The sequence below is a fragment of the Silene latifolia genome, chromosome Y, assembly GCF_048544455.1.
Source record: "Silene latifolia isolate original U9 population chromosome Y, ASM4854445v1, whole genome shotgun sequence".
NCBI classification, from domain to species: Eukaryota; Viridiplantae; Streptophyta; class Magnoliopsida; order Caryophyllales; family Caryophyllaceae; genus Silene; species Silene latifolia.
Genome location: NC_133538.1, coordinates 287,929,909 through 287,957,775, shown reverse-complemented (window position 1 = coordinate 287,957,775; position 27,867 = coordinate 287,929,909). Strand labels below are relative to the sequence as shown.

Below are 27,867 nucleotides of genomic sequence, written 5' to 3'. Positions count from 1 at the left end.
TGTATGTCAAAGAAATTTTAATGTACCTAACAAGGAATTTTAATGTATCTAGCACACCGACAGTTGGTAGGAGTAGGATGCTGAGGACAACGAAATATCTGACATTGACATTGATTTTGGTCAACAACTTCCTTATCGAGAACTGCGTAGCTTCAATCTTACTAGTCTCAGCGTCTTGTTCATCTAAGGCTTTAAGCTTCTTGTACTGCTTCTCATACATAAGTCTAAGTTTCTCTTCATCCTAAAATCAGCACAATGCCCTAAAGAAATTGAGCGACAATGTAACAGAAATGTACTAAAAAATACAGATCAGAAATTCAGAACACATATATGACGACATGATAAAAACTCCATCTGACATTTAAGACGACAAAAAGTTTCAGGTAGATCAATACAACCAGCATACGACAAATACTTGAATAGCCATCCAAGAGCAAAAAGCTGTTGAGAAGTTAAGAATACAAACCAAACAGAAGGGCAGTATAAGTAAAGCCACAGTCAAAAGAAGCACAAGGGAGAAACAACATGAATTTTGCCGTAAAAAACTTGACCAAAATCAATGTATCTAGTGTCAGATATTTGATGAGAACGAAATTAGTGTATCCGGCAGCCGACAGTCGGGAGTCCTACCTTAAAAAGGTCGGTTGATGCCTCATGTCCACACTCCAGTTGTTCTCATCTATTTCAATGTATCTAGTCTAATATTTGATATATCTAGCCACTATTTTAATGTATCTAACATAGATACACAAAATTAGTTATTAGATACAATAAAATTTGGTTGAGATACATCAATAAATAGATCAGATACACTAATTTTGTTTTCCTCCGACAATGGTAATGGTTGGAAGGAGAAAACAGAGGTGGGTTTTGATATCATCAGATACACTAATTTAGCACGATTGTAGTGATGGTGCGGAAGGTGATAGCTCGGCAGTGGAATGGAGTTATCCGAGGTGGGTTTTGATATCATCGGCGTCGTTCGTAGTGGTCTGTGACGTCGCCGTTGTTGATTGTGGTGGTTGCCGGCGACGGCTTGCTGTAATCGTGGACCTCGTGGTGGTAGGCAGTGTATATGTATGTAAGACAGAGAGGGGATAAGGGTGATCGGGATTTATGACGTCTGGATCCTAAATATATATATATATATATATATATATATATATATATATATATATATATATATATATATATATATATATATATATATATATATATATATATATATATATATATATATATATATATATATATATATATATATATATATATATATATATATATATATATATATAGTTAGATCCTGAGAACGAACATTCGGTGAGAACGGTGAGAATGCACTTATAACCCACACGCGCCTAACTGACACACAAAATCAATCCACACATTTTACATCTCTCATCTCCGTCCACGCCTGACATACTAAGGCCTTGTTCTTTCTGGCTTTTTAGAGCTGAACTAAATCGAATCGAATCAATGGAGCCGAGCCGAACTCGAATTGAACGAAATGAACTAAATCAATGGAGCAATCAAATCAATGGAGCTGAATCAATCGAATCGAATAGAGCCGAATGAATCGAATCGAATCGAATAAAGTCAAATTGAAATAAATAATCATATTAATAATAATAATAGAATTCAATATTATTATTATTATTATTATCAACTATAATATATTAATATTCATAGTATAATAGTAATACTAAAATTAATATTTATAAGAAAAAAATTATAATATTATATATGAATAATCATAAATTATAATAATGAAAAATAGTATTTTTCTACTAATAATATTTTTAATAACAATAATAAATAATAAGGTCATATTAATAATGATATTAGTAAAATAATTGTTTAGATTAAAAACACTCAAGTAAGCGTTGCTCGAATTCAGGTCGAGTCAACGCCCTACTCTCATATGGCATCTCGAGCCTATGCTTGCTCTCTTCGGATGGATCTTTCACACGTAAGAAAGGCCTCAGAGGGTATGCAAAAGGTCCTTCTCTGATGCCTTATGGTAATGGTGGATAGTCGGGACCTTGCTTGAATCGAAGGTCTCTGTGCCCTCTTGTAGTAGCTCGAGTAGTCTTACTTCTAGAGAGAGAAAGTTGTTGGTGAGAAGTTTTTACCATTGATTGGTGAATAGTGAGATATTTATAGGTTTTATGTGTACCTCAAATGATGGTTTGGCAAGCACGGTTACCATATTCGCTATGAATACGCCTTACCGATTCGCGATTCGCTTATAGAAAATGTGTTACATGTATTTTCAGTAATTAACTTGATAGAATTCGCTTTTAACGATTTGTGATTCGTAGGGTACCAAGCGAATTTGTAACCGTGTTGGCAAGCGTGTTGACTTGTAAGACCCCGTATTGGCATGTAAGTCAAGTCGGTTCGGTGTGCCTCATTAATAATATTAATAATAAATGTTATGAATTTTAATAATAATACCAATAAATGTTATGAATTTTAATAATAATACCAATAATAATTATAATAACAACGACAATAATAATAATAATAATAATAATAATAATAATAATAATAATAATAATAATAATAATAATAATAATAATAATAATAATAATAATAATAATAATAATAATAATAATAATAATAATAATAATAATAATAATAATAATATCAACAACAACAACAACAACAACAACAACAACAACAACAACAACAACAACAACAACAACAACAACAACAACAACAACAACAACAACAACAACAACAACAACAACAACAACAACAACAACAACAACAACAACAACAACAACAACAACAACAACAACAACAACAACAACAACAATAACAATAACATTAACATTAATAACATTATTATTCATTTTAATAATAATATTCATCATCATCATCATCATCATCATCATCATAATAATAATAATACTAATAATAATAAATAAATAAATAAATTATTAACAATATTATTAATTATAATTATAATAATAATAAATAATAAATAATATTAATATTTAAAAAATAGTATTATTGTTAACAAAATTAATAATAACTATTATTTAAATTAGTAAAACTGAAATGAGCTGAATTTAATGGAGCTTAATCAATCAATCGAATCGAATGGAGCTGAAATGAATCAATCAATTGAATGGAGCCGAATCGAATCGAGCCGAATCGAATCGAATAGAGCTGAGCTGAACTGAAATGGGCTGAAAATAAGCGAGAAAGAACAGGGCCTAAATCCTTGACACGCCCATCACAAACTCTATCACCATCGTGCACCATCGCCACCATGAGGCTCGCACTGTGTAGGCACCACCCAAAGCGTCATTCCTGCCACCACCCAAACACTTCTCTTCTTGTCCCTTCTCCGTTCTTTCTATTTGTGGATTAACTTGCGTAGTATTAGAGCTCCGACATTCACTTCTCTTCTCCGGTGTTATCTCCGGCGTAAGCTCCTCACCGTTTAACTTTCCTCCTCCTCCCACAACCATCCTCATCGCAGTCTATCCCGGTAATCTTCTCTCAGTTGTTATTAAACTTTTGTTTTTAAATCCTTTGCGATTTTAATCCTAGATCTACCTCATCATATGAATTCAGTTCTATTAATGATGTCGACATCGTTGCGCTATTTTCGCTCTCCTTCGTCTCTATTTCATTTTCCAGAATTCCAACATTGTATTTGTTTAATATATGATGTGAAATATATAGGAATCTTCTCCTGGTGCTCGATTGTTGTGCCTCTATTTCTCGTGGTGGTTGATGGCAATTTGCAGTAGCTGGTATGGGTGCTCGATCTCGGTACAATGTTTGTGAACTATAGTTAGCTATAGTTAGTTAATTGACTACCCTAGTTAGTTATATGGTTGTTATAAGTTAGTTATATTCATCCATATATATATATAGCATTGTACTTGATGTAACCACTTACACTTCACAATTATAATCACAATAACTCTTTCACTATCTCTCTAAACATATCTCTATAACAAACTCTAACATTATAACAAACTACTCTAAGCTTACTGCTATGTTCATCAACGGAGGATTCCTAGTTTCACATGGTATATCAGTCACAAGGATACGATTCTGGGTGGTTGCGTTCTACTTTCCGTGTTACGATCTTCTGCAATGTTCTTCCTTCTTTTTACATCACAATCTTTACAATCTCTGTCAAAATGCCTGATGATGCTTCATCTACTGCTGCTTCTCCTTATAAGATCTTTGATGATCCTTTATATGTTACTAATACTGTTCAACCATCTAATAAATTAGTTTCTATCAAGTTTATTGGCAATAATTTCATAAATTGGAAGAGAGAAGCTCTTCTTGCTTTAATTGCTAAAAACAAAGACGGTTTTGTGGATGGAACTTTTAAAATGCCTGCGTTGGTGATAAATCGCGTAATCAGTGGGTTAGATGTGACATTCTTGTTATGAGGTGGATAAAGAATTCTCTTGAACCTGATATTGCTGCAACTTTTCAATATGCAACTAGTTCTAGAGAGCTTTGGTCAGAACTGATAGAGCGTTATGGTCAGACGAATGCTGTTGAGATTTATCAGTATAAGAAAGAATTAGGCAAGATTTGTCAAGAAAACAGTAGTTTGATTGAATATTATAGTAAAATGAAGCATAGTTGGGATTGCGTAGATTCTTTTGACCCAATTCCATATTGCAATTGTGGTGCTATGGATAGGTGTTCTTGTCAATTACTAAAGAGGTTATTGGAAAGGGATAATGTCAATAAGTTGATACAATTCTTGATGGGGCTTAACAATGGCTATGAGACTGCCAAGACTACAGTCCTCACTATGGAACCATTGCCACCATTGAACAAAGCATTGGGTCTCTTACAAAAAATTGAGAGACAAAAGCAATTGACTGAGACTGCTGGTATTCCTACTGAAGCTACTGCATATGCAGCTGGAAGGACCACAGATGTACAGCAAGGGGATTGTAAGCGGGAGAAACAGGATGCTCCTGTTGTGGAGAGGAAATTTTGTACTCACTGCAAGAGAGGTGGTCATAATGTTGAGTCTTGCTTTCATCTTCAGACTTGTGAAAGTTGTGGCAAGAAAGGTCACATTGCTGCACACTGCTTTCTAAAGCTCAAGTTTGCAGAGCAACAAAGATCCACAACAAATAAGCAATACAAAGGGAAGAACAAGTTTCAGTCACGGGGAAGGTCCAATGTTTATCAGAGGGGAGCTAACAATGCTGATGTTGTTTCTTCTAATAATCCTCTTGATGTTGTGAATGCAGATGCTACACAGGCTGATCAAAGAATGGTCATTGATAAAAGTGTGATGGATGGCATAATGGAGAATGTCAGGCAACAAGTGATTAAAGCCATGACTGATTATTCTGTACCTGGTTCTTTCTCTGTGCATTTTGCAGGTACAGACTTATATTCTGAGGCTGCATTTTATGTTGTACAAACATATGATCAGTTATCATGGATAGTTGATACAGGGGCGTCTGATCATATGACATCAAGAATTGATTTGCTTCATAATGTCAGATTCCTAGTCAGACCTGTAATGGTAGGATTGCCTGATGGTACTATCAAGTTAGTACACAAAGTAGGGGACATTATTTTAACCTCTGCTATACAGTTGAAGGATGTTTTAGTTGTGCCAGATTTCAAGAGAAATCTACTTTCAGTTAGTAAATTAATACAGCATACTCCTATGATTGTGTTATTTACTTCAGAGTATTGTGCATTCCAGGACCTTACCAAAAAAAGAGTCTTGGGATTGGCTAAGAGACAAAGATATCTCTACTGGTTTGAGCCTGCTTTGAAGAATAAAGCTGCACAATCAAGCATCAAGGACAAAGGAGCTTTGACAAATAAGGATTTTTTGTCTAGTTCAAATGCTTGTAATAAACTCTGTAGTTTTGAAGTTTTTCATTCTACACTTGGTCATAGTTCATATGACCAGCTGAAACATGTAAAACCTTTATCAATGGATGCAATAACTAAGTTCTCTGCTGAGACATGTCACTTGTCCAAATTGTATATGCTCCCATTTCAAAGGAGCACATCTTATGCTTCGGCATTGTTTGATCTGGTTCATTTAGATCTATGGGGACCTTATAAGACTAGCACTTTGTTAGGTGCTAAGTACTTCCTTACTGTCCTAGATGATCATTTCAGAGTCACCTGGATTTATATGTTTCAGAATAAACATCAGGTTCCTGGCTTGTTGAAAGCTTTTATTACATATGTGGCAACACAGTTTGAAAGAAAAATAAAGGTATTCAGAAGTGATAATGGTACAGAATTCTTTCAGGAATATTGTGCTAATTTGTTTACTCAGTATGGCATCCTCCATCAGAGGAGTATTGTAGGAAGACCACAGCAAAATGGCCATGTGGAGAGGAAACACAGGCATCTTATTGAAACAGCTAGGGCATTAAAAATTCGTGCTAATTTGCCAAGTAAGTTTTGGGGTGAATGTGTCTTGACTGCCACCTATTTGATAAATAAAATGCCTTCTTCTGTTCTTAATTGGTAAACTCCATTTGAAATATTGTTTGGAACTAAACCTAGTTATGAGGAGCTAAGAGTTTTTGGGTGCCTATGTTATGCACCAATGCCATTATCTCACAAAGATAAGTTTGGTCCTAGAGGAAGGAGATGTATGTTCATTGGTTACCCTTTTGGTCAAAAGGGTTATAGATTGTATGATCTTACAAATCACACCATTTTTGTTGCCAGAGATGTAATTTTTGAAGAAGAGCACTTTCCTTATCAGCACAATTATGATAATTCTGATGATATAGAGGTTGTGGATATTTTTAATCTGGATCCTTTATCAGATTTGCATAAGCAAGCTTTGAATAATTATGATCCCAAAAAGCAGTAGGTAACTGGCAGTTCTGAGCCTACATCTGCTATAAGGATTTCTCAGGATGTTCAATCACCTACTGTGGTATCTACTCCTGTCATTCAGGAGACTACAGTTACTCAGAGAATGCCAGCATCTGATAGTCAGAGAACTACAGATCCTAGGACCATATCAAATGTACCTGTGGTCCCTGCTAAAAGAGTTAGACCTGTGGTTATTGGTCCTGCTAGACAGTCCACCAGGGCTACACAGGTGTCTACCAGACTAAAAGATTTCCATTGTAAAATTCAAGGCCAACGAGTGTAATACCCGCCCTTTTAGGGACCCCTTGACCAGCGTTGACTGACCTTGGGAGCGGGAATGGTTCTTAGAAGTGCATGCCAAAGCTATCTTGGGGTACGTGTCTTGTGTGGTACTCGATAGAGTAGAGGCTACTCGATCGAGTAGCGTAGGTACTCGATCGAGTAGGGGGTTACTCGATCGAGTGTGTGTGGTACTCGATCGAGTATCGAGCTTTCAGCGAGGGTTTTTAATCGCGTTTTGTTAAATCCGCAAGTCATTTCCGCCTCATTCCTTCTATCCTCTAGTCGCCCTTTTCCCTTCCCTTCACCATAAAACCTCCATGGAAGCCCTTTGAAGGTTCTTGTGCCTTAGGAGAGCGTAGCTTGAGTCGGGTAGCGGTCTTTTGCCGGGTTTCTCTTTATAGGTATGTCATCATCATCATCCGTACCTTTGTCTTTACAGTTAGGGTTTGCTTGATAGTAATAGATGATTATGTTGTGCTTATAGGCTTTGCTTGGTTGCTGGATATGTCATATGTTGGCATGGATTGGTTGCAGTTGCTTAAAGGTAGGTTCGCCTACTCAGTTTCTGTAGATAGTCTAGTGTGTCGGTTGTTGTGTCTTGTTGATAGATTCAGACGGTTGTTGATATTGTGATTGTGATTGTTTGTCTATGGGTCTCGAGATGCGTTCTCGGCTGAGTGGAGTCACTTGCGGGAGTGGCTTCACGCCCTAGTTTCGCCCTTCGTGGAACCCGCCACAGAAGGGGATGTGCACATTAATGGGACAGGGTTATCGCTCGGTATGATGAGCGGGGATTTGGTGGGTACGGCTGCGGTCCCCCACTGGCAGGGCTGGTCCAGTGGACAGCCGGTGACGGAGATTGATCGGTGTGGGTGTGCTTGTGTGTGGCTGATCGTGTTACATTGAGTTGTCAGTTGTTGTTGTTGGCTTTGTTGTGTTTTATCTCAGTACTGACCTTGGGTGGTTGTCTTGTTTGTTTATGTGTCTGCCGTGATCCCTTATGGTGAGCAGTCTGTCTTAGCAGGTGTTGATATCGTTGATAGCTGGAGTCCGGGCAGGGATGAGTCTCCACGAGATTGATAGTTATAGCAAGTAGACTTTGAGTTGTATCTTTTATATCATCAGTTGGTTTTAAATCAGTTGTAACATAACATAATAGTTCTTTTATCGGCATTTGATTATTACTTGTTGGAGCTTGTGTCCTCCACAAATTAGTGTGATAACATTTGTAAATCTCTTACAGGTTCACAAGGGTATACTTCGTATATTTAATCAGTTGATTAACGTTTACCTAATAACGGTTGGCTTGCTAGAAAGCTTGACGTTATTATCATACAGATGGTGGTGATCAACTGGTCCCTAAAGGTCACACCTATAGGATGTTTTTGAGAAATGTGGTTATAGAAATATAATCACATTGATGCCCAAAATGACTAAAAAGTTAGTCGATGTGTTAATGAGATAATTATTTAATGAAAATTAAATAATATTAGTTGAGCCGAATTAACTGTCAATTCGTAAATTAAATATAATAAGTTATATTTAATTAAATATATATAATGTTAGCTTGGACGAATTAATCTGTTAATTCGTAATTAAATATAATCAGTTATATTTAATATCAACAAGTTGAATGTGTCATAGTGGTAATAGTGAGGGTACACAAGCCAAGAGGTCATGGGTTCGATCCTCACTAGATGACAATTTAACACACTTTATATATTTTTGGAAACACCAAAAATAAGGAGCATATGGTCCTTATTTCAGTCTGATGGCCGAAAATCAGGAAGTAATTTTCTTTCCTAATTGACTCCAAATTTCGGTCTGTATAAAAAGAAAGGTAGAGAATTATTTCTACCCTAATTTTTTTCTTTGACCTTGCCTCCTCTCTCATCAGAAAAACACAAAAATAACTAAATTTTACAGAAAATTTTAGATCGATTTCTAGCATAATCAAAGGGCATATCTTATATCGTCTTGGGTGCAACTAATAGGTGAATATCAATTTTGATATTGTTCGTAGGCCATATTTGCTAGGACCGAAGGTTAATTCTGAATCCTTATACTTTGTTTATGTATTTTGTTTATGACCTTTAATCATCATTGTTAAATTCGTTATAGTCATTCAATATAAAGGGAAGTATACAGATTATTTCCCACAAGTGGTATCAGAGCACTAGGCCACGTTTTTAATCTTGATGATTTTCATAAATTTGTATGTGAACAATGAGAATTTTTGAAAAAATTTTTAGGGTTTCGAATTTTTAGGGTTCGGCAAAAAAAAATTTTTGTGCCGATTTTTTTTTTTCCTCTGCCGTTTTTTTGTTCTTTTAGTTTGATGATATTTTTTCATTTTATTTTTCATATTATAGTTTTTAATCAGTTAATATTATCATATGAAGAATTGGTAGTTTTTGACTTAATGCAGATTAAGTTAAAATTAAATGGAATCGTCACGTTTATGATAAAAAGATTGTTTTTGCTATATAGTTTTTGGCATATAAATTTAGTCATCAAATCTTGTTTTAGGGAATATTGCCGCAAAAAAAAGAAAAAAAAGGGAGGCCGTTTTTAGGGTTTGCCGTACAAAAAAAAAAAAATTTGTTTTTGTTTTTTTTTTGGTAAACCGAGAAAGAAAAAAAAAAGAGAAGGAAAGTTTTTTTTGCCTTATTGCCGAAAAAAAGAAAAAACAATATGGAAAGTTTTTTTTCTTGTTTTTCCTAATTGCCGAAAAAAAAGGGGCTGTTATTTTTTTCAGCCGTGTGGAGCTGAAATTATAAAAAAAAAAAAAAAAAAAAAATTGTTTTTTTTTTTCAACCGAGACCATATAATTTTTGGTTGTTGTTTTTTATTTTGGCCAATTAGTTATTGTGAATCGGTTCACAATTTAAAGATACCGAGTTATTTTAAAGCAGTTTAAAATTTTGACGGATAGAATTCATATTACAAGTTTAATATGGATTAAGAATGAAATTAATGTGATTAAATTGCGGAATTGTCACTTAATTTAATTTAAATAGGTGGTTTGGATAAATTAATCAACATAATTAAGGAATTGTGTCAGGTATGTTTAATTTATTTTTAGTTGATGCTTTTAATTTTGTTGAATGAATCGAATGAATGAATTTTATTTACGTATTTAATTTTGCAATCGGTTGTATTTTGTAATACTTAGTGTCGCCTTAGTCAAATTATGTTTTCGTAATGAAGGAAACATGATTTTTTATGTAATTATGAGATCTCGAATCTCCTTTATTTTAGTTTTGGGTTTTTGAAATTAGAATGTAATTAATAGGTCAATTATGTAATTTTATTTATTGTAATTTCAAAGAAGACTAAAGATGGAGATTGAAGCTCACTCCCGCTACATGGATCAAGATGGAACATCAAGACAAGCTTCTCGGGTCCAAGGATGGATTCCAATCTTGCATTTATTGTTCATTTTGATAGGATAGGCCACACTAGGACTTTTACTGTTTTTTTTTTACGTTTTTCATTTTATTACTTTTCATTCACATGTTAGTAATTGCATCATATTCCGCCTAAAACCAAACCACCTACTACTAAAATGCATGAAAATTGACTCATATAGGTTGTATGTTAGTTTTCATGGACATGCAGATGTCACAGTCTATAAGCCATCACCTTAGTTTATTCATTTTCGCATGCTATATTATAGTTCACTTAAAATGAATTAAAATAAAGTTGATGGGATCTTCCTCTAAAACGGAAATTGAGATTAGTCTTTATAAGGGCAAACATCTATGAGTCCCTTCTTCGTCGGTAGGCCTAATATGACCCCTTCTACGTTGGGTAAGTAGTTGTGTTGACTTAGTTTACCTCAACATCATAGTCCGAAGAGTTTCTCGTGATTATGATGGACTAAAGATAGAATTTACAGAAATTTATCGACCAGGAATTCTAACGGTAGAATTAGCTAAAAGGTTAGCTTATCAATTTGCAGAGAATTGAGTCTTGGGGTCATTTATATAATTCTTGAGGGAGGTCAATTGTATAAATGTTTTGAGTCTTCGCGTTATGACATTAGTTCATTAGACTTAAAATAAAAACGATGCACATGCTTATTATTTTATTCTTCTTTCACAGTGTAGAACACGTTTATTATCAATAATACTGTTACAACAAATGGCTGGAAATAACGCAATCCCAATGCCTAGTGCCACACTAGATCGTTCGTCCTGGCTTAAGATGTTCATGAACCAAATGAATCAGTCCACTCGACTGAAGAATGATGGGTCCAATTTTGCGGACTGGGAGGCGGCACTTCGGAATGCTGCCATTGCTGACGGTAAGCTCAGGTATTTAACTGAGCCAATACCGGTCAACCCAGGCCCAAATGTAGGAGCCAACGAGTCACTCGCTTATAGTGATTTCGTTATGGAAGCGGGTGCGATAAAGAACGTACTCATCTTTGCAATGGAAACCAATTTGCAGAGACGCTTCATTGCCCAAGGTGCAAACAAACACACTCACTAACGAGTTCTCAAAGGCACCGAGAATCGTTACATATGAGCATACCTGTCGCTTCTTTGATGCGAAACTCCAGAAGGGCCAACCAGTTAGCCCACACATTCTTTACATGATTGAGAATGTCGAGAAGCTGGAGGCACTGAATTGTAAGATCAGTGAGAGCATTGTCATTGACCGAATGCTTCATTCTCTTCATGATGGTTTTGCCCTTTTCAGGGCAAACTACTATATGAAAGACTTGAAAAAGAGTCCTCATGAGCTACACTCCCTTCTCGTACAGACCGAGAAGGATATGAAATTGAGTGGGAGCGTGAAGCAGGGTGTTCTCACGATTTACAACAAAGGTAAGGGTAAGGGCAAGGCTCATGGTAACCTAGCTGTAGGTACGCCAAAGTTTAAGAAGCCAGGAAACGGTAAGAGTGAGCCTGGTGAGACTAGTGGCTCACAGGGCAAGACAAAGAGCAAGGGCGGTAACATAGAGTGCCACCATTGTCACAAGACTGGACATTGGAGGAGGAACTGTCCCGTCTACCGTGAGGACATTAAGGCAGGCCGCGTCGTTCCTGTTGGTATGTCATCTTATATTCATATGATTGAGATTAACCATGCAAGTTTCGGAACTTGGGTACTAGATACTGGTTGTGGTTCTCATCTATGTAATCATTTGCAGGGCCTAAAGAACATCATACCTCTCGAAAAAGGTGATTTGGACCTGCGAGGCGGGAATGGAGCACGAGTTGTTGCTGCCTCGAAGGGAACATATGTAAACATCATACCTCTCGATAAAGGTGATGTGGACCTGCGAGTCGGGAATGGAGCACGAGTTGCTGCTGCCTCGAAGGGAACATATGTAATCCAACTCCCTAGTGGTTTTGAGTTATCTTTAAATAACTGTTACTATGTACCCAGTTTATCTAAGAATATTATTTCTGTTTCCGTACTTGCTAAAGACGGTTTTACATTTTCAATAAAGGATAATAGTTGTATTTTCTCTTTTAATGAAATGATTTATGGCAAAGCAGTTTCCATGAATGGAATTTATATCTTAGATCAAACCACGGAAGTATTACACATGAATAATTAGAAATTAAAGGTAGGTGACAAAGATCAAACCTATCTATGGCATTGTCGAATGGGACACATAAATGAGAAACGCGTGAAGAAACTCGTCGATAATGGGACTATTCCCACATTCGGATTTTCTACATATGGCACGTGTGAATCATGTCTCATTGGCAAGATGACTCGAATTTCCTTCAAAGGTGTTGGAATGCGCGCTAGTGACCTATTAGGACTCATACATACGGATGTATGTGGACCTATGTCAATTACCGCTAGAGATGGCTATAGATATTTTATCACTATCACGGACGATTTGAGTAGATACGGATATGTCTACTTAATGAAGCATAAAAGTGAGTCCTTTGAGAAATTCAAGGAATACAAGAATAGGGTACAGAGCCAACTTGGTAGAAAGATTAAAGCACTCCGTTCAGATCGGGGTGGCGAATATCTTTCAAATGAGTTTGATCAACACCTGAAAGACTGTGGAATCATTTTGCAGTTAACTCCACCTGGAACACCTCAATTGAATGGTGTATCCGAACGGAGAAATCGAACCTTACTTGATATGGTTCGATCCATGATGAGTCACACCGTAGTGCCTGATTCATTATGGGGTTATGCTCTTTTGTCAGCCGCTCTTATACTTAACCGAAGTCCGTCTAAAGCTGTCGACAAGACTCCATATGAAATGTGGAAGGGAACGGTCCCCAACTTGTCCTTTATTTGGGTTTGGGGCTGCGAGGCTTATGTCAAGTGGAGACACGTGGATAAGCTCGGCCCGCGATCGGTCAAGACATACTTTATAGGTTATCCAAAAGGAACATTTGGTCATTACTTCTATTCGCCTACCGAACATCGAGTTTTTGTTGCGGCTAGTTCGACGTTCTTAGAGAAAGAATTTCTCGAGAACAAGACGAGTAATAGAACCTTCGAGCTGTCGGAGATTCCAGAACCAACGACCGAGGAACAGATGGAGGAAGCTGTACCTCCAAGTGTTGATACGGTTAATATTCCTGAGGAACCTAGGAGGTCGGGTAGAGACTCTCATCCTCCGGACAGATACATTGGTATGGTCGAGGAGAATGACGTTTTACTTCTAGAAAGTAATGAACCCGCAACCTATAAAGGTGTTATGGCCTATTACGACTCAAAGCTATGGCTCGAAGCCATGCAATCCGAGATGCACTCCATGTATGAGAATAACGTATGGGATCTAGTTGATTTACCTAATAAGGTAAAACCTCTATAGTGCAAATGGCTTTACAAAATAAAGCGTTCTGTAGACGCGCAACCAGATATCTATAAGGCACGACTTGTGGCAAAAGGTTTCACTCAAGTGAAAGGATTGCATTATGATGAGATTTTTGCACCTGTAGTCATGCTACGTTCCATTCGGATAATCTTAGCGATTGCCGCATTTCATGATTATGAGATTTGGCAAATGGATGTGAAAACCGCCTTCTTAAACGGTTATTTGGAGGAAGAGTTGTACATGGTACAACCCAAAGGTTTCATAGATCCTGAACATCCTAAGAAAGCATGCAAGCTTAAGCGTTCCATTTATGGACTTAAGCAAGCTTCTCGGAGTCGGAATCATCGTTTCGACCAAGTGATAAAAGAGTATGGCTTTATTCGATCGGTCGAAGAACCATGCTTATATATCAAGTCGAGTGGGAGCAAGATTGTATTCTTGATATTGTATATCGATAACATACTCTTGATTGGAAATGACATTCCTCTCCTATCTTCGGTTAAAGAATGGTTGAAGAACCATTTCCAGATGAAAGATCTGGGTGAGGCACAGCGTATATTGGGAATCCGTATCTACCGAGATAGATCACAACGGACGTTATCACTTAGTCAGGAGTCTTATTTGGATAAGGTTCTTGAGAGGTTCAGCATGACCAACTCCAAGAAGAGGAACCTTCCTATGACGACCGGGATGCGATTGAGCAAGTCTCAATCACCCACGACGCCTGAAGGGATAGAGCGCATGAGTCGTGTTCCTTATGCATCTGCAATAGGATCGATCATGTATGCCATGATATGCACACGTCCAGACGTGGCATATGCATTGAGTATGACGAGTCGGTACCAAAAGACTCCAGGTGAAACACATTGGATAGCAGTCAAAAATATCCTCAAGTACCTACGGAGGACTAAGGATTGGGTATTGACTTATGGAGCCGATACTAAGCTATGCGCAACCGGTTACGCAGATGCTAGCTTCCAAACGGGTCGAGATGATTCAAAATCTCAGTCCGGGTTTGTCTTCACTCTTAATGGTGCAGCGGTCAGCTGGAAGAGTTCCAAACAGAGTGTTCTAGCAGATTCTACTACTGAATCCGAGTACTATGCCGCTTCGGAAGCAGCAAAGGAAGCGATATGGATGCGTCAATTCTTACAAGGGCTTTCGGTTGTTCCTAGTTCGAATGACCCGATCACCATCTATTGTGACAATAGAGGTGCCATCTTCCAGGGTAAGGAGCCAAAGTCTAGCAACAAATCTAGACATGTACTTCGGAAGGCTCACCTGATCCGTGATTACATGGAGCAAGAAGAGATAGTGATTGACAAGATTGCGACGGATGATAATATCGCGGATCCTCTCACCAAACCATTGAATTATGATAAGCATGTAGGGCATGTTAATTCCATGGGAATTAAACATGTTCCTGAGTTATAGTACTTGATTATGGATTTGATACATTATCTTTTTCATATATTATTTATAACTTCATCGTTTTATATATAATATTTTGTTTTTCATGTGGATTGTACTGACAACATTGAACGCCACAAAGTGAACTGAATTACATTATATTTGTTTGGTCCATAATCGCCAATGTGAGCTGATAACTCCGGCTATTATATTGTGCAGTCGATTGATGGTGGGTTCAACGAGCCATAAGTCAAACGGTTGACTGATCGATCACAGATGCGAGATTATCACGATACCTTGTAGGACAACTTTTTGTGACAACGTAATGGAGTCCTAAATGTTTATTAACATTAGGCGCCAGGTCGTGGATAGGACATCCATTGTGTTCCTAGAGTCGATTCTTTTGACTATCGACTGTCTCTTGAGATTAAGGCAGTTTTTGGGTGACTTTGGTTTCTTTCTCACGATGCCGAATCGGAGGCTAAGTAGATTTTTTCTGGTCATTTCATACGTGCTTACATCTCAGGATTTGAGTTGAGGAAAATATCCGACCTTTATCAGGTATAGTTATTTCTCAGGGCCACTCGAGGAGTTGTAACTGAAATGCATGGCCATGCTCGAATGTTGATTCGTTTATCAGTTAAGTTACTCTCTAGTCGGGGAAACCACTCTTGATAATGATCGCTTGTAAAATTCGACCTTTGTGAATTCAGATTTGCAAATTGTTTTACATTGAGTGGGAGAAATTTTAGGATATGAGAATCGGTTATCGCACATACACTTGTGAGAACAAGTGGGAGTTTGTTGGAGCTTGTGTCCTCCACAAATTAGTGTGATAACATTTGTAAATCTCTTACAGGTTCACAAGGGTATACTTCGTATATTTAATTAGTTGATTAAAGTTTACCTAATAACGGTTGACTTGCTAGAAAGTTTGACGTTATTATCATACAGATGGCGGTGTTCAACTGGTCCCTAAAGGTCACACCTTTAGGATGTGTTTGAGAAATGTGGTTATTGAAATATAATCACATTGATACCCAAAATGACTAAAAAGTTAGTCGATGTGTTGATGAGATAATTATTTAATGAAAATTAAATAATATTAGTTGAGCCGAATTAACTGTCAATTCGTAAATTAAATATAATAAGTTATATTTAATTAAATATATATAATGTTAGCTTAGACGAATTAATCTGTTAATTTGTAATTAAATATAATCAGTTATATTTAATATCAACAAGTTGAATGTGTCATAGTGGTAATAGTGAGGGTACATAAGCCAAGAGGTCATGGGTTCGATCCTCACTAGATGACAATTTAACACACTTTATATATTTTTGGAAAGACCAAAAATAAGGAGCATATGGTCCTTATTTCGGTCTGATGGCCGAAAATTAGGAAGTAATTTTCTTTCCTAATTGACTCCAAATTTCGGTCTGTATAAAAAGAAAGGTAGAGAATTATTTCTACCCTAATTATTTTCTTTGACCTTGCCTCATCTCTCATCAGAAAAACACAAAAACAACTAAATTTTACAGAAAATTTTAGATCGATTTCTAGCATAATCAAAGGGCATATCTCATATCGTCTTGGGTGCAACTAATAGGTGAATATCAATTTTGATATTGTTCTTAGGCCATATTTGCTAGGACCGAAGGTTCATTCTGAATCCTTATACTTTGTTTATGTATTTTGTTTATGATCTTTAATCATCATTGTTAAATTCGTTATAATCCTTCAATATAAAGGGAAGTATACAGATTATTTCCCACATTATTGTCCTCGGGCAACCGAGATGGTAATGCCTTTATAGGCTAAGGAAGTCCTAGTTAAGGCTCCTCTGGATATGGGGGTGTTACAAAGTGGTATCAGAGCGACGATTTTGGAACCTGTAACAAAAGAAAATAATGAACGTAGTGAGTCTAATAAAATAAACCTGGTGTATGTGTAATGGGAGCCCCGTTGATGCTAGATTTTGGGTGAGTAGGCGCCCTCATTTCAAAATCTTGGCCCCATGACACTTAAGCCAGTCACATGGTGTGGGAAGGTGGAGTCCGTGTGTATATGTATGATGTGTATGTTAATAGTGTCGGAGTTATCTGAGGTCGAGTCTTTGCTAACATAGAGATGGGTATAATGGTTGCGTTTGGATAATGCTTAGTGAAGTTTTGGCTTGATTAACGAGCTTGTATGATGATTCCGGGATCCGTGACAAAAGTTTATTTGATAGAAATGCGTGAAATGTGAAAGTGTATGCCGTGATATGAAAGTGATTATGTTGGAGTTTGCTTCTAGTGGTTGGTAATGGTAATACTATGCGAGTTTATAAGTCCTACGGTGGCCATAGTGTAATAGTTATAAGAATTTTTGAGTTATATTATGAAATATGGCATGTAGTAATGTGTATATGCCTTGTTTATTGATTGAAATTTTTCCGCTGCGTGACAAACGATTTATGTAAGATGATTTGCTTATGATTGAATTTGCAACATGATAGATCAATTTGTTGCGAAGAGTATGCATTTCCATGATATGTGAAAGAAGGAATTAATGTTAATTATATGATTCATGTCGAGAAGGACTCGATCTTAGTAGTAATGTGTTAGAACGAGTTTTAAGTATGATAAGAGTACGTGATTAAACTCATGAGTGACTCGGTAGCAGGTAAACCGAGTTGAGTAATTTGTTGTAGCATAGTATGGCGTGAGCCTTAATTGTTGAGACGATATGGTAATGCGTGAGTAAGTGTGATGACTAGTGGCGAATTCCGAACTCAGTTTGGAATCGACATGTGGTATTGTTTTGCAGGAATCTTCGATTTATCTCGTATTTCGACCGAGTACTTAACTATACTTGACCGAGTGCGAGTGCGTACTAGACCGAGTAGACCTCACTCGATCTACTTAGGAAGCTATGACGTCGAGATGTGAAAGAATTTCTGCAGATACTCGACGAAATAGATCCTACTCGATCGAGTAGGGTGGTACTCGGTCGAGTACCCAAGGCACTCGATCGAGTAGGTTACTGTACAGTGATTCTTACGGGTTTCTTAAAACCCCTATTCTTTTCTTATTCCTCTCATTTCTCCTTCTTATTTAGAACCCTAATTCTAAAATTCCTCTCAAAAGCTTCCTCATCTCGTGTGTTAGTGGTGATTCTTGGGGTTGTTTTCTCTGTTTGATTTCGTTTCTTTACTTTACTACTTAATCAAGGTATGCTTTTCTTCCTAATTTACATGATTTATTGATTTGAATGTGTTAGAATAGTGATACAATCTGAAATTTTCGATTCACATGGATAGATTATTGCTTTTAATTGTTGTAATATGATTTACATGCTTCCCTTGTATGAATGTTGGTGATTAATTGCTGTAAAATAGGCTAGAAATTGCCAATATTGAAACCGAAATTTCTAGGGTTTACAAAAATCGAAATTGAATTTTGATTGTTTTACATTGATTAGATGATGGAATTGAGAATTATACATTGTTTATATCATGTTGAAGAATGAATTATGATGATTTACACCTTAAAAAGTTGCTTTAAAACTCCGTCTAAAAAGTGCCCCAAATGGAAATTCGTTATTTATATCTGAAAATTGGGGTTGTATATGACTGTTTAAGTAAAGATTGAACTTCAATATGATAGTAGTGGTGTTAATTCATGAAGAATATGTCAAAATAATTTCAGCTGTAGAGACCGTCTGACAAGTTTAACTGAGTTATTTGTTTCTAATATTGAAGATGATGATAATATGTCCTAACATGCTTTTCCATGAGTTAGTACGAATGCCTCACATGTTATTAGGAATGTGTATGGAGTAACCTTAGAATCATGCTAGGATGTTAGAAGATGTTGAGCATGTGTATTCACCATGATAATTTCTTCTTTACAACTATGGTTTATGAATAGCTGCAAACTGAGTTTATACATCAAATTGGGGAAACTGTTGGTGAATGTGTGTACCTAGCTGAGTATTCAAAGTTAATGACATGAATTATGTGCTTCACATGTCGAACTGGTTGATGAGTTGGAGTACTTAGCTGAGTATATAAAATCCAAATTACATGAAGTATATGCTTTACATGTTTATGCAAGTTTGTTTAAAATTATATGCTGAAACAGATGCCGAGACCGAACGTAGGGACCCGTCAGAGTAAACGGGGGAGGGTTATACAACCTGAGATGGGGGAAGGGAGTGGACCCGTGGTACCCGCAGTTCCGGAGTACCCTTCTGTTGTGTTTGTAGACTTCAAACAGAGAGAGCGTTTTGTAGTTTTGCAAAAACGCAAAATGAGGCCAACGAGGTGTATAGATACTATACTTTAGGAGGAGTTGGGAATAGAGACGGATGTCCATCACATATTCGAGACTTTGGGTTTTACGGGTTTGTATAGGCTGAGGAAACACTCCTACCCTTTTCTCACCTTGGAGTTTATGAGCTCCTTTATCTATGACCCAGCTACCCAGATTGTTGAGTTTCGGTTGATGAACACTAGTTTCTTGCTTTCTATGGATCAATTTGCTTCTCACCTTGGGTTGTCCAAGCCTCCCAAGGAGTCCATCACTGATATCCCTGCTGAGTGCGGTGTCTGCCACCTAATGCCTTGTCTGACCGGGAAACCAGCTCCCACCTCAAGTAACATGCTGATTAATTATGTTCAGCATGTCACATTGTGGATCTTTCTTCGTTCCCTCTCGAACCTCCTTTATGATCGACCGGATATCAGTAAGCTGAACAACCATGAGGTGTTACTTCTGATGTCTTACTTGAACCCGGAGCGGGCAAGAAAGTGGTCTTTAATGCTCCTTCCATCGTCGGTGCTGCCCTTGACTTGATGGCCACCGCCTCTTCCCGGTACTTGAGTTGTGGCGCTATCGCCACTCGGTTAGCTGAAAAGCTAACCTCCTTTGAGGCTTCTCCGGAGTATGTGCCTCTGGCTACCCCAATGCCTACTATGGACCGTGACTATTACCTTGACCTGAAGTGGTTGAGAACTTTGGCTGACGGTAGCCTGGCTTGGAGGGTATGGGGCGTGAGTTGGATGGGGATTCCGGCTCCTCAGCACCTTCCACCGACCGAGTCGTTAGAGCCGGTGGTGACAGCTGTTGACTCCGACGAGGAGGAGGAGGATGATGACATGCCCCGTCAGTTGCAGACCTACCTCATCGATGATGCGATCCTAGAGGTAATGCCCGAGCCAAAGAAGAGGGAGAACGCGGCGGTCAGGGAGGAGAGACCCAGGTTGGGGAGAGGACCTCGGAGACTAGGCCACGGCCGGTAGCGCCACAGCAGCAGCAGCATCCTTTCCCGTGCTACCCTCACCTCGACACCCCGGAGACGCGATCTAGCTACTTGGCAGAGAGTGTCATCTACTTTGACACTCAGGAATATGCATGAGATGGCGTACACTCAGGGGATTGGGACCGAGGGACCGCACCCGGTTTGGTGGAGTGGTGTTGGGGACTATAGTGGGGTTTTCCACTCCTACGGGGTGGATCAGTCAACGTGGGGGATACCTCAGTCCTTTCCCTACGGTGGTTTGACCCCATGGCATGTCGGCCCGGGAGTTGGAGCGGGGGTTGATGCGGGCATTGGGACATCGGGAGCGGGTACGTCTGGAGGTGGTGGTGGTGATGATGAGGTGATGGTTGAGCAGCAGCAGTAGCAACATGAGGAGTGATACTCCTCGTTTCTATCTTTGTTTATGGATGTTGGTATTAGATGTCGGTAGTGTTGTTAGATATTGGTAGTTGTTTTCGTTGAAACTTTGGTTATGGACTTGTATTGTTAACCATAAGGCCGGATTTGATAGTTGACCTTGTTGCGGGATGTTGGGAGTCGGGGAGTCATCCCGACTCAAGTTACGAGACGGTTATGTATATATGTGTTAGTTTATGACAGGTTTTATAAGGCATTTGACCTGTAGGTACTCGACAGAGTACCCCTATACTCGATCGAGTAGCTACAGGTATGGCAGATTTGATGCATTCTGATCTCGGGCTACTCGATCGAGTAGCCAAGACACTCGATCGAGTAGCATGGCACTCGATCGAGTACCCTTACATACTCGATCGAGTAGCACTGTTACAGGAACTTTTCGAAAATTAAAAGTGTTCAATTGTTTTATATTACAAGTGTAATGTTTAACGTGGTTATTATTGCGTAGTAACACCTTTTAACCGTTAATTTCATATGTTAGAAGTCGTGCTTGAGTTTTATATACATTTTCGTCACAAATAGTGATGTGGTGATGGTTTCTTGTTGCTTTAATGCCATATTATAATCAATTCATCGGAGTTACATCTTTCATACGCTTGTGCATACGATATTAACGTGCTTTATTGACGGCGGCTAGTTATTCCGGTGGTTTATGTATGATTTCTAATTTAGCGAGTATAGGCTTAGTGAGTAATGTCCATAGTAAATAATATGGGTCTAATTTATGTTGCGATACAAGTAATAGGTTATATGTGTGGTAATTTTGGTGGTGAACTTCGGGGACGAAGTTCCTTTTAGAGGGGAAGAGTAATGTCGCAAAATAAAAAGGTTGATTTTGAAATTATGTTATTGTTCGTTTATAGTGTTTTGTTGTTCAATTACAAAATTTTCTAGTACTTTGATCGCATTGCTTATATGAAGTGTCAGTGGTTACTTTAGTTCATTGAAGTGAATGTGATAGTATGTCATAAAGAGATAGTTGTGGTACAATGTGTCGTAATAGAATCGCGTTGTTGAGTAACGTGGTGGTATTGGTTGTACAATATGAAGTTGTTATGGGATATGCTTCGGGTCGATAGTTGTTACCATATGATGGGTGATCGTCGTTTGTGCTGGTTCGCATTGCGAGGTTGATGTTTTATATATGATAGTTTGTAAGGGTGGATATAGACATATAGAGTGACAATTGATAATGATGATGTTTATATGATAGCTGTAAGAGTCGATATGAATAGAGCGTTAGATAATGATGATATGATGACATGGGGGATGGTGTTTCAGGGAAGTAGGTGATTTGTGCCGAAAGAATAGTGATGTCATGTCTTCCCGTGTCTTGTGCGTTGAGTTAGGTGAGTTGAACTACGGGGACGAAGTTCTTTTTAAGGGGGGAAGACTGTAATACCCGCCCTTTTAGGAACCCCTTGACCAGCGTTGACTGACCTTGGGAGCGGGAATGGTTCTTAGAAGTGCGTGCCAAAGCTATCTTGGGGTACGTGTCTTGTATGGTACTCGATAGAGTAGAGGCTACTCGATCGAGTAGCGTAGGTACTCGATCGAGTAGGGGGTTACTCGATCGAGTGTGTGTGGTACTCGATCGAGTATCGAGCTTTCAGCGAGGGTTTTTAATCGCGTTTTGTTAAATCCGCAAGTCATTTCCGCCTCATTCCTTCTATCCTCTAGTCGCCCCTTTCCCTTCCCTTCACCATAAAACCTCCATGGAAGCCCTTTGAAGGTCCTTGTGCCTTAGGAGAGCGTAGCTTGAGTCGGGTAGCGGTCTTTTGCCGGGTTTCTCTTTATAGGTATGTCATCATCATCATCCGTACCTTTGTCTTTACATTTAGGGTTTGCTTGATAGTAATAGGTGATTGTGGTGTGCTTATAGGCTTTGCTTGGTTGCTGGATATGTCATATGTTGGCATGGATTGGTTGCAGTTGCTTAAAGGTAGGTTCGCCTACTCAGTTTCTGTAGATGGTCTAGTGTGTCGGTTGTTGTGGTTGTATTGCGGTTGTTGTGTCTTGTTGATAGATTCAGATGGTTGTTGATATTGTGATTGTGATTGTTTGTCTATGGTTCTCGAGATGCGTTCTCGGCTGAGTGGAGTCACTTGCGGGAGTGGCTTCACGCCCTAGTTTCGCCCTTCGTGGAACCCGCCACGGAAGGGGATGTGCACATTAATGGGACAGGGTTATCGCTCGGTATGATGAGCGGGGATTTGGTGGGTACGGCTGTGGTCCCCCACTGGCAGGGCTGGTCCAGTGGACAGCCGGTGACGGAGATTGATCGGTGTGGGTGTGCTTGTGTGTGGCTGATCGTGTTACATTGAGTTGTCAGTTGTTGTTGGCTTTGTTGTGTTTTATCTCAGTACTAACCTTGGGTGGTTGTCTTGTTTGTTTATGTGTCTGCCGTGATCCCTTATTGTGAGCAGTCTGTCTTAGCAGGTGTTGATATCGTTGATAGCTGGAGTCTGGGCAGGTATGAGTCTCCACGAGATTGATAGTTATAGCAAGTAGACTTTGAGTTGTATCTTTTATATCATCAGTTGGTTTTAAATCAGTTGTAACATAACATAATAGTTCTTTTATCGGCATTTGATTATTACTGTCCTCGGGCAACGAAGATGGTAATGCCTTTATATGCTAAGGAAGGCCTACTTAAGGCTCCTCTGGATATGGGGGTGTTACAACGAGCATCAGTTAATCATAGCCAGTGTTTTCAAGCTGCTGTGTTGGACAGTCTGGTGGATCATTCACCTGAATATGTTCACTCTTTATCTATTGTATTGCAAGAAATGGAACCTACTAGTTTTGCCCAAGCACAATCTAATCCCAGATGGATAGATGCAATGAATAAAGAACTCACTGCTCTTGAACAGAATGCTACATGGGAGCTTACCACTTTACCCAAAGGGCACAAAGCTATTTGCTCAAGATGGGTGTATAAAATTAAATATAATGCTGATGGGACAGTGGAACGTTTCAAGGCAAGATTGGTAGCTAAAGGCTACAATCAAGTTAAGTATGAGGATTATGTCCATACTTTCTCACCTGTGGCCAAATTTGCTACAGTTAGGATATTGTTAACTATTACAGCTGCTAAAGGATGGTCACTGTTCCAATTGGACATCAATAATGCTTTTCTACATGGATTTCTAGAAGAGAAGGTCTATATGACTCCACCAGAAGGCTATTTAAAGTCTGTTCCTGGTCAAGTTTGGAAACTAAAAAGATCATTGTATGGGTTGAAGCAAGCCTCAAGACAATGGAATATAGAGCTTACAAAATTTTTACAAGCACAAGGTTTTATTCAATCAAAACAGGATTATTCATTATTTACAAGGCTGCATCCTACAACAAAGAAGTTTACTGTAGCTCTTGTCTATGTTGATGATGTCCTGCTAACAGGTGAATCCAGTGAAGAAATTGAACAGATTAAGAAGGATTTGGACAAAGCCTTCACAATCAAAGATCTGGGCAATTTAAGATATTTCTTGGGATTGGAGATAGCAAGAAATACTAAAGGCCTTTTGATCAATCAAAGAAAGTATACATTAGATATACTCAAGCATATGAATATGGAGAATTGTACTCCAGCTGATTTCCCAATGCAACGAGGCCTCAAACTATCCACTGATGCAGGGGAACTACTTGAAGACCCTGAGCAGTATAGACGTTTGATTGGCAAGCTTTTATACTTAAATATGACAAGACCAGACATCTCATACTCCACACAGCATCTTAGCCAATTTGTTTCTCAACCAAGAGTTCCACATATGCAGGCAGCAATCCATGTTGTCAGATATTTGAAGAAAACTATCAACACTGGGCTATTTTTATCCTGCACAAACTGGTTTGCATATGACAGCTTACAGTGACTCTGACTGGGGACAGTGTGCATTCTCAGGAAGATCCTTGAGTGGGTATTGCATCTTTGTTGGAAATTCTTTAGTTTCCTGGAAAACAAAGAAACAAAGAACTGTTAGCAAGAGTTCAACTGAAGCTGAATACAGAAGCATGTCATTCACAACCAGTGAAATGGTATGGATTAACAACCTACTTACAGATTTACAAGTACAGATTCCCAGGCCCATTCCTTTATTCCGTGATAATGTCTCAGCCCAGCACATTGCACAGAACCCAATCTTTCATGAACGAACCAAACATTTGGAAATAGACTGTCATTATGTTAGGGAGAAGCTGCAAGAGGGTTTCCTGATAACTAAGTATGTCAAATCAGGATTACAGTTTGCAGATATCTTCACTAAGGCTTTGGGAGCACAACAGCATCTGTTTCTTTGCAGCAAGCTTGGACTACAGTTTCATCAACCCGTCAAGCTTGAAGGGGGGGATGTGAACTATAGTTAGTTAGTTGACTACTCTAGTTAGTTATATGGTTGTTATGAGTTAGTTATATTCATCCATATATATATATATATATAGCATTGTACTTGATGTAACCACTTACACTTCACAATTATAATCATAATAACTCTTTCACTCTCTCTCTAAACATCTCTCTGCAACAAACTCTCACATTATAACAAACTACTCTAAGCTTACTGTTATGTTCATCAATGGAGGAATCCTAGTTTCACAATGTTGAGGGGCATGAGACTGTGGTATCCGCAGAATTAACTTGAGCACTTTCGTTATATTTGCATTGACTACAATACGCCTTTATCAATTCTATTGGTCTTTTTATCATTGAATAAGGTAAAATGTGATCATTCACATTATGTTGATCTAAGCGCTGGCATTTTCTTCCTTTTTTTCGAAGGAGCGGATGCATTTTGCAGGACTTACCTAGAGGAAGATACTCCCTCAATAGCAGCACAATTAACAAAGTATAGATAAAAAGGCAAAAACTTGAGTGCGAGGTCGTGGTGGCCAGTTGGATAGTTGGTATGGGCATGATAGTTGCATTTGGATTGTGTGTGGTGATGTTTTGGTAGAATTAGTGAGCTTATGCGATGTTTATGAGAAACGTAAAAGGGTTTTATTTAATAGAAATGCGCGAGAAGTGTGGAAGTGTATGTTGTAATATGAAAAGTGATTATGATGGTGTTTGCTTAAGGTTGTTGGTAACGGTGATCCTATATGAGTTTATAAGTCCTACGGTAGCTATAGTGATGATAGTTAAAGAAGTGTTGAGTCATAATATGAGAAATAGCAGGTAATGATGCTTTTGTGCAATGTTTAATGGTTGAAAGTTTCCGCTGTGTAATGATGAATTTGTGTGGAATAATTTGCTTATGATTGAAATTGGAACATGATAGTAATACATTTGAATGACATATGGAAGAATAATTATCGTTAATTATATGTTTTACATTAACATGAGAATAAGCTGATAGCCATGTGGTAAGACGAGTTTAGATATGATACAATGACGTAATTGTGTATATGAATGACTCGGTAACAGGTAAACCGTGTTGTGTGAATTTGTTGTAGCGTAACATGATATAAATCTTATCTGATGAGACGGTATGATATGTTTGAGTAGTAATGGTAATACATGAGTGAGTATGATAACTAGTGACGAATTCCGAACATAGTTTGGAATCGACACGCGATATTGTTTTTACAGGAATCTTCAATTTATTTCGTATTTCTGACCGAGTAATCAACCTTACTTGACCGAGTGCGAGTACTTACTAGACCAAGTAGACCTCACTCGATCTAGTTAGGGAGCTATGACGTCAGGATGTAGGAATTTCCTGCAGATACTCGACGAAATAGCACCTACTCGATCGAGTACCCTTATTTCTTCTCATTCCCTTTATTCTATCTTCCTTATTTCGAAACCCTAAGCACTAAATCTCTCAAAACTCTCCATTTCTTGTGTTGGTGGTGATTAGTTTGGGTTGTTTCCTTTGTTTAATTTCGTCCTCCTACTTTCCTATCTAATCAAGGTATGAATTTCTTCCCTATTTACATGTTTTATCACTTTGAACTTATTAGAATGGTAGAATTAACTGAAATTTCGATTCATATGGACGAATCATTGCTTTTAATTGTTGTAATGTGATTCATATGCTTCCCTTTCATGATTGTTGATGATTAATTGCTCCAAAAATAGAATAGAAATTACCAAATTGGGGACGAATTTTCTAGGGTTTGCAAAAATCAAAATAATTTTGGTTGTTTTCTACATGTTGGATGGTGAAATTGAGTACTATATGTTGTAAATACCATGTTGAAAGTTGGATTTTGGTAATTTTCACCTTAAAACTTGCCTTAAAACTCCGTCTTAAAAGTGCCCCAAGTTGAAATTCGTTTTCTATAATTGAGATTTTGTGTTGGATATGAATGCATATGCAAGAGTTAAACTTTTAGTATGGTAATGGTGATGTTAATTGTTGAAGAATGTGTCAAAATCGTTACAGCTGTAGTGGCCGTCTGACTAGTCTAATTGAGTTGTTTGCTTCCAATGTTGAAGGTTGATAATGACGTGTTTTAAGTTTCCTTTCTATGAACATATATGAATATTTCACATGATTATCAGGTCTATATATATAGAGTAACATTTGAGCCATGCCATGATATCCGAATTGACCGAGTAGATTATGTTTGTCATGTTAAACTTTTTACAGCTATAGAGATCGTCTGAGTTACTGTAAATTGAATTATTATACCAAATTGGGATTTGTTGGTGAAAGTGTGTACCTAATGAGTATTATATGTTCAATTGTGTAATTTATATGATTTAAGTGCCTATGCAAGTTTGTTTAAATCGTATGTTGAAACAGATGTCGAGACTAAACATAGGGACCCGTCAGAG

General features: G+C 38.0%; 1 protein-coding gene across 1 annotated transcript; it reads left to right on the top strand.

Moving 5' to 3' along the window:
• Window positions 1-4,423: 4,423 nt before the first annotated feature.
• Window positions 4,424-6,508, top strand: LOC141630869 (uncharacterized). The gene has a single exon (XM_074443613.1). The coding sequence runs from the start codon at window positions 4,424-4,426 to the stop codon at window positions 6,506-6,508; it is 2,085 nt and encodes a 694-aa protein (XP_074299714.1).
• The last annotated feature ends 21,359 nt before the right edge of the window (window positions 6,509-27,867 follow it).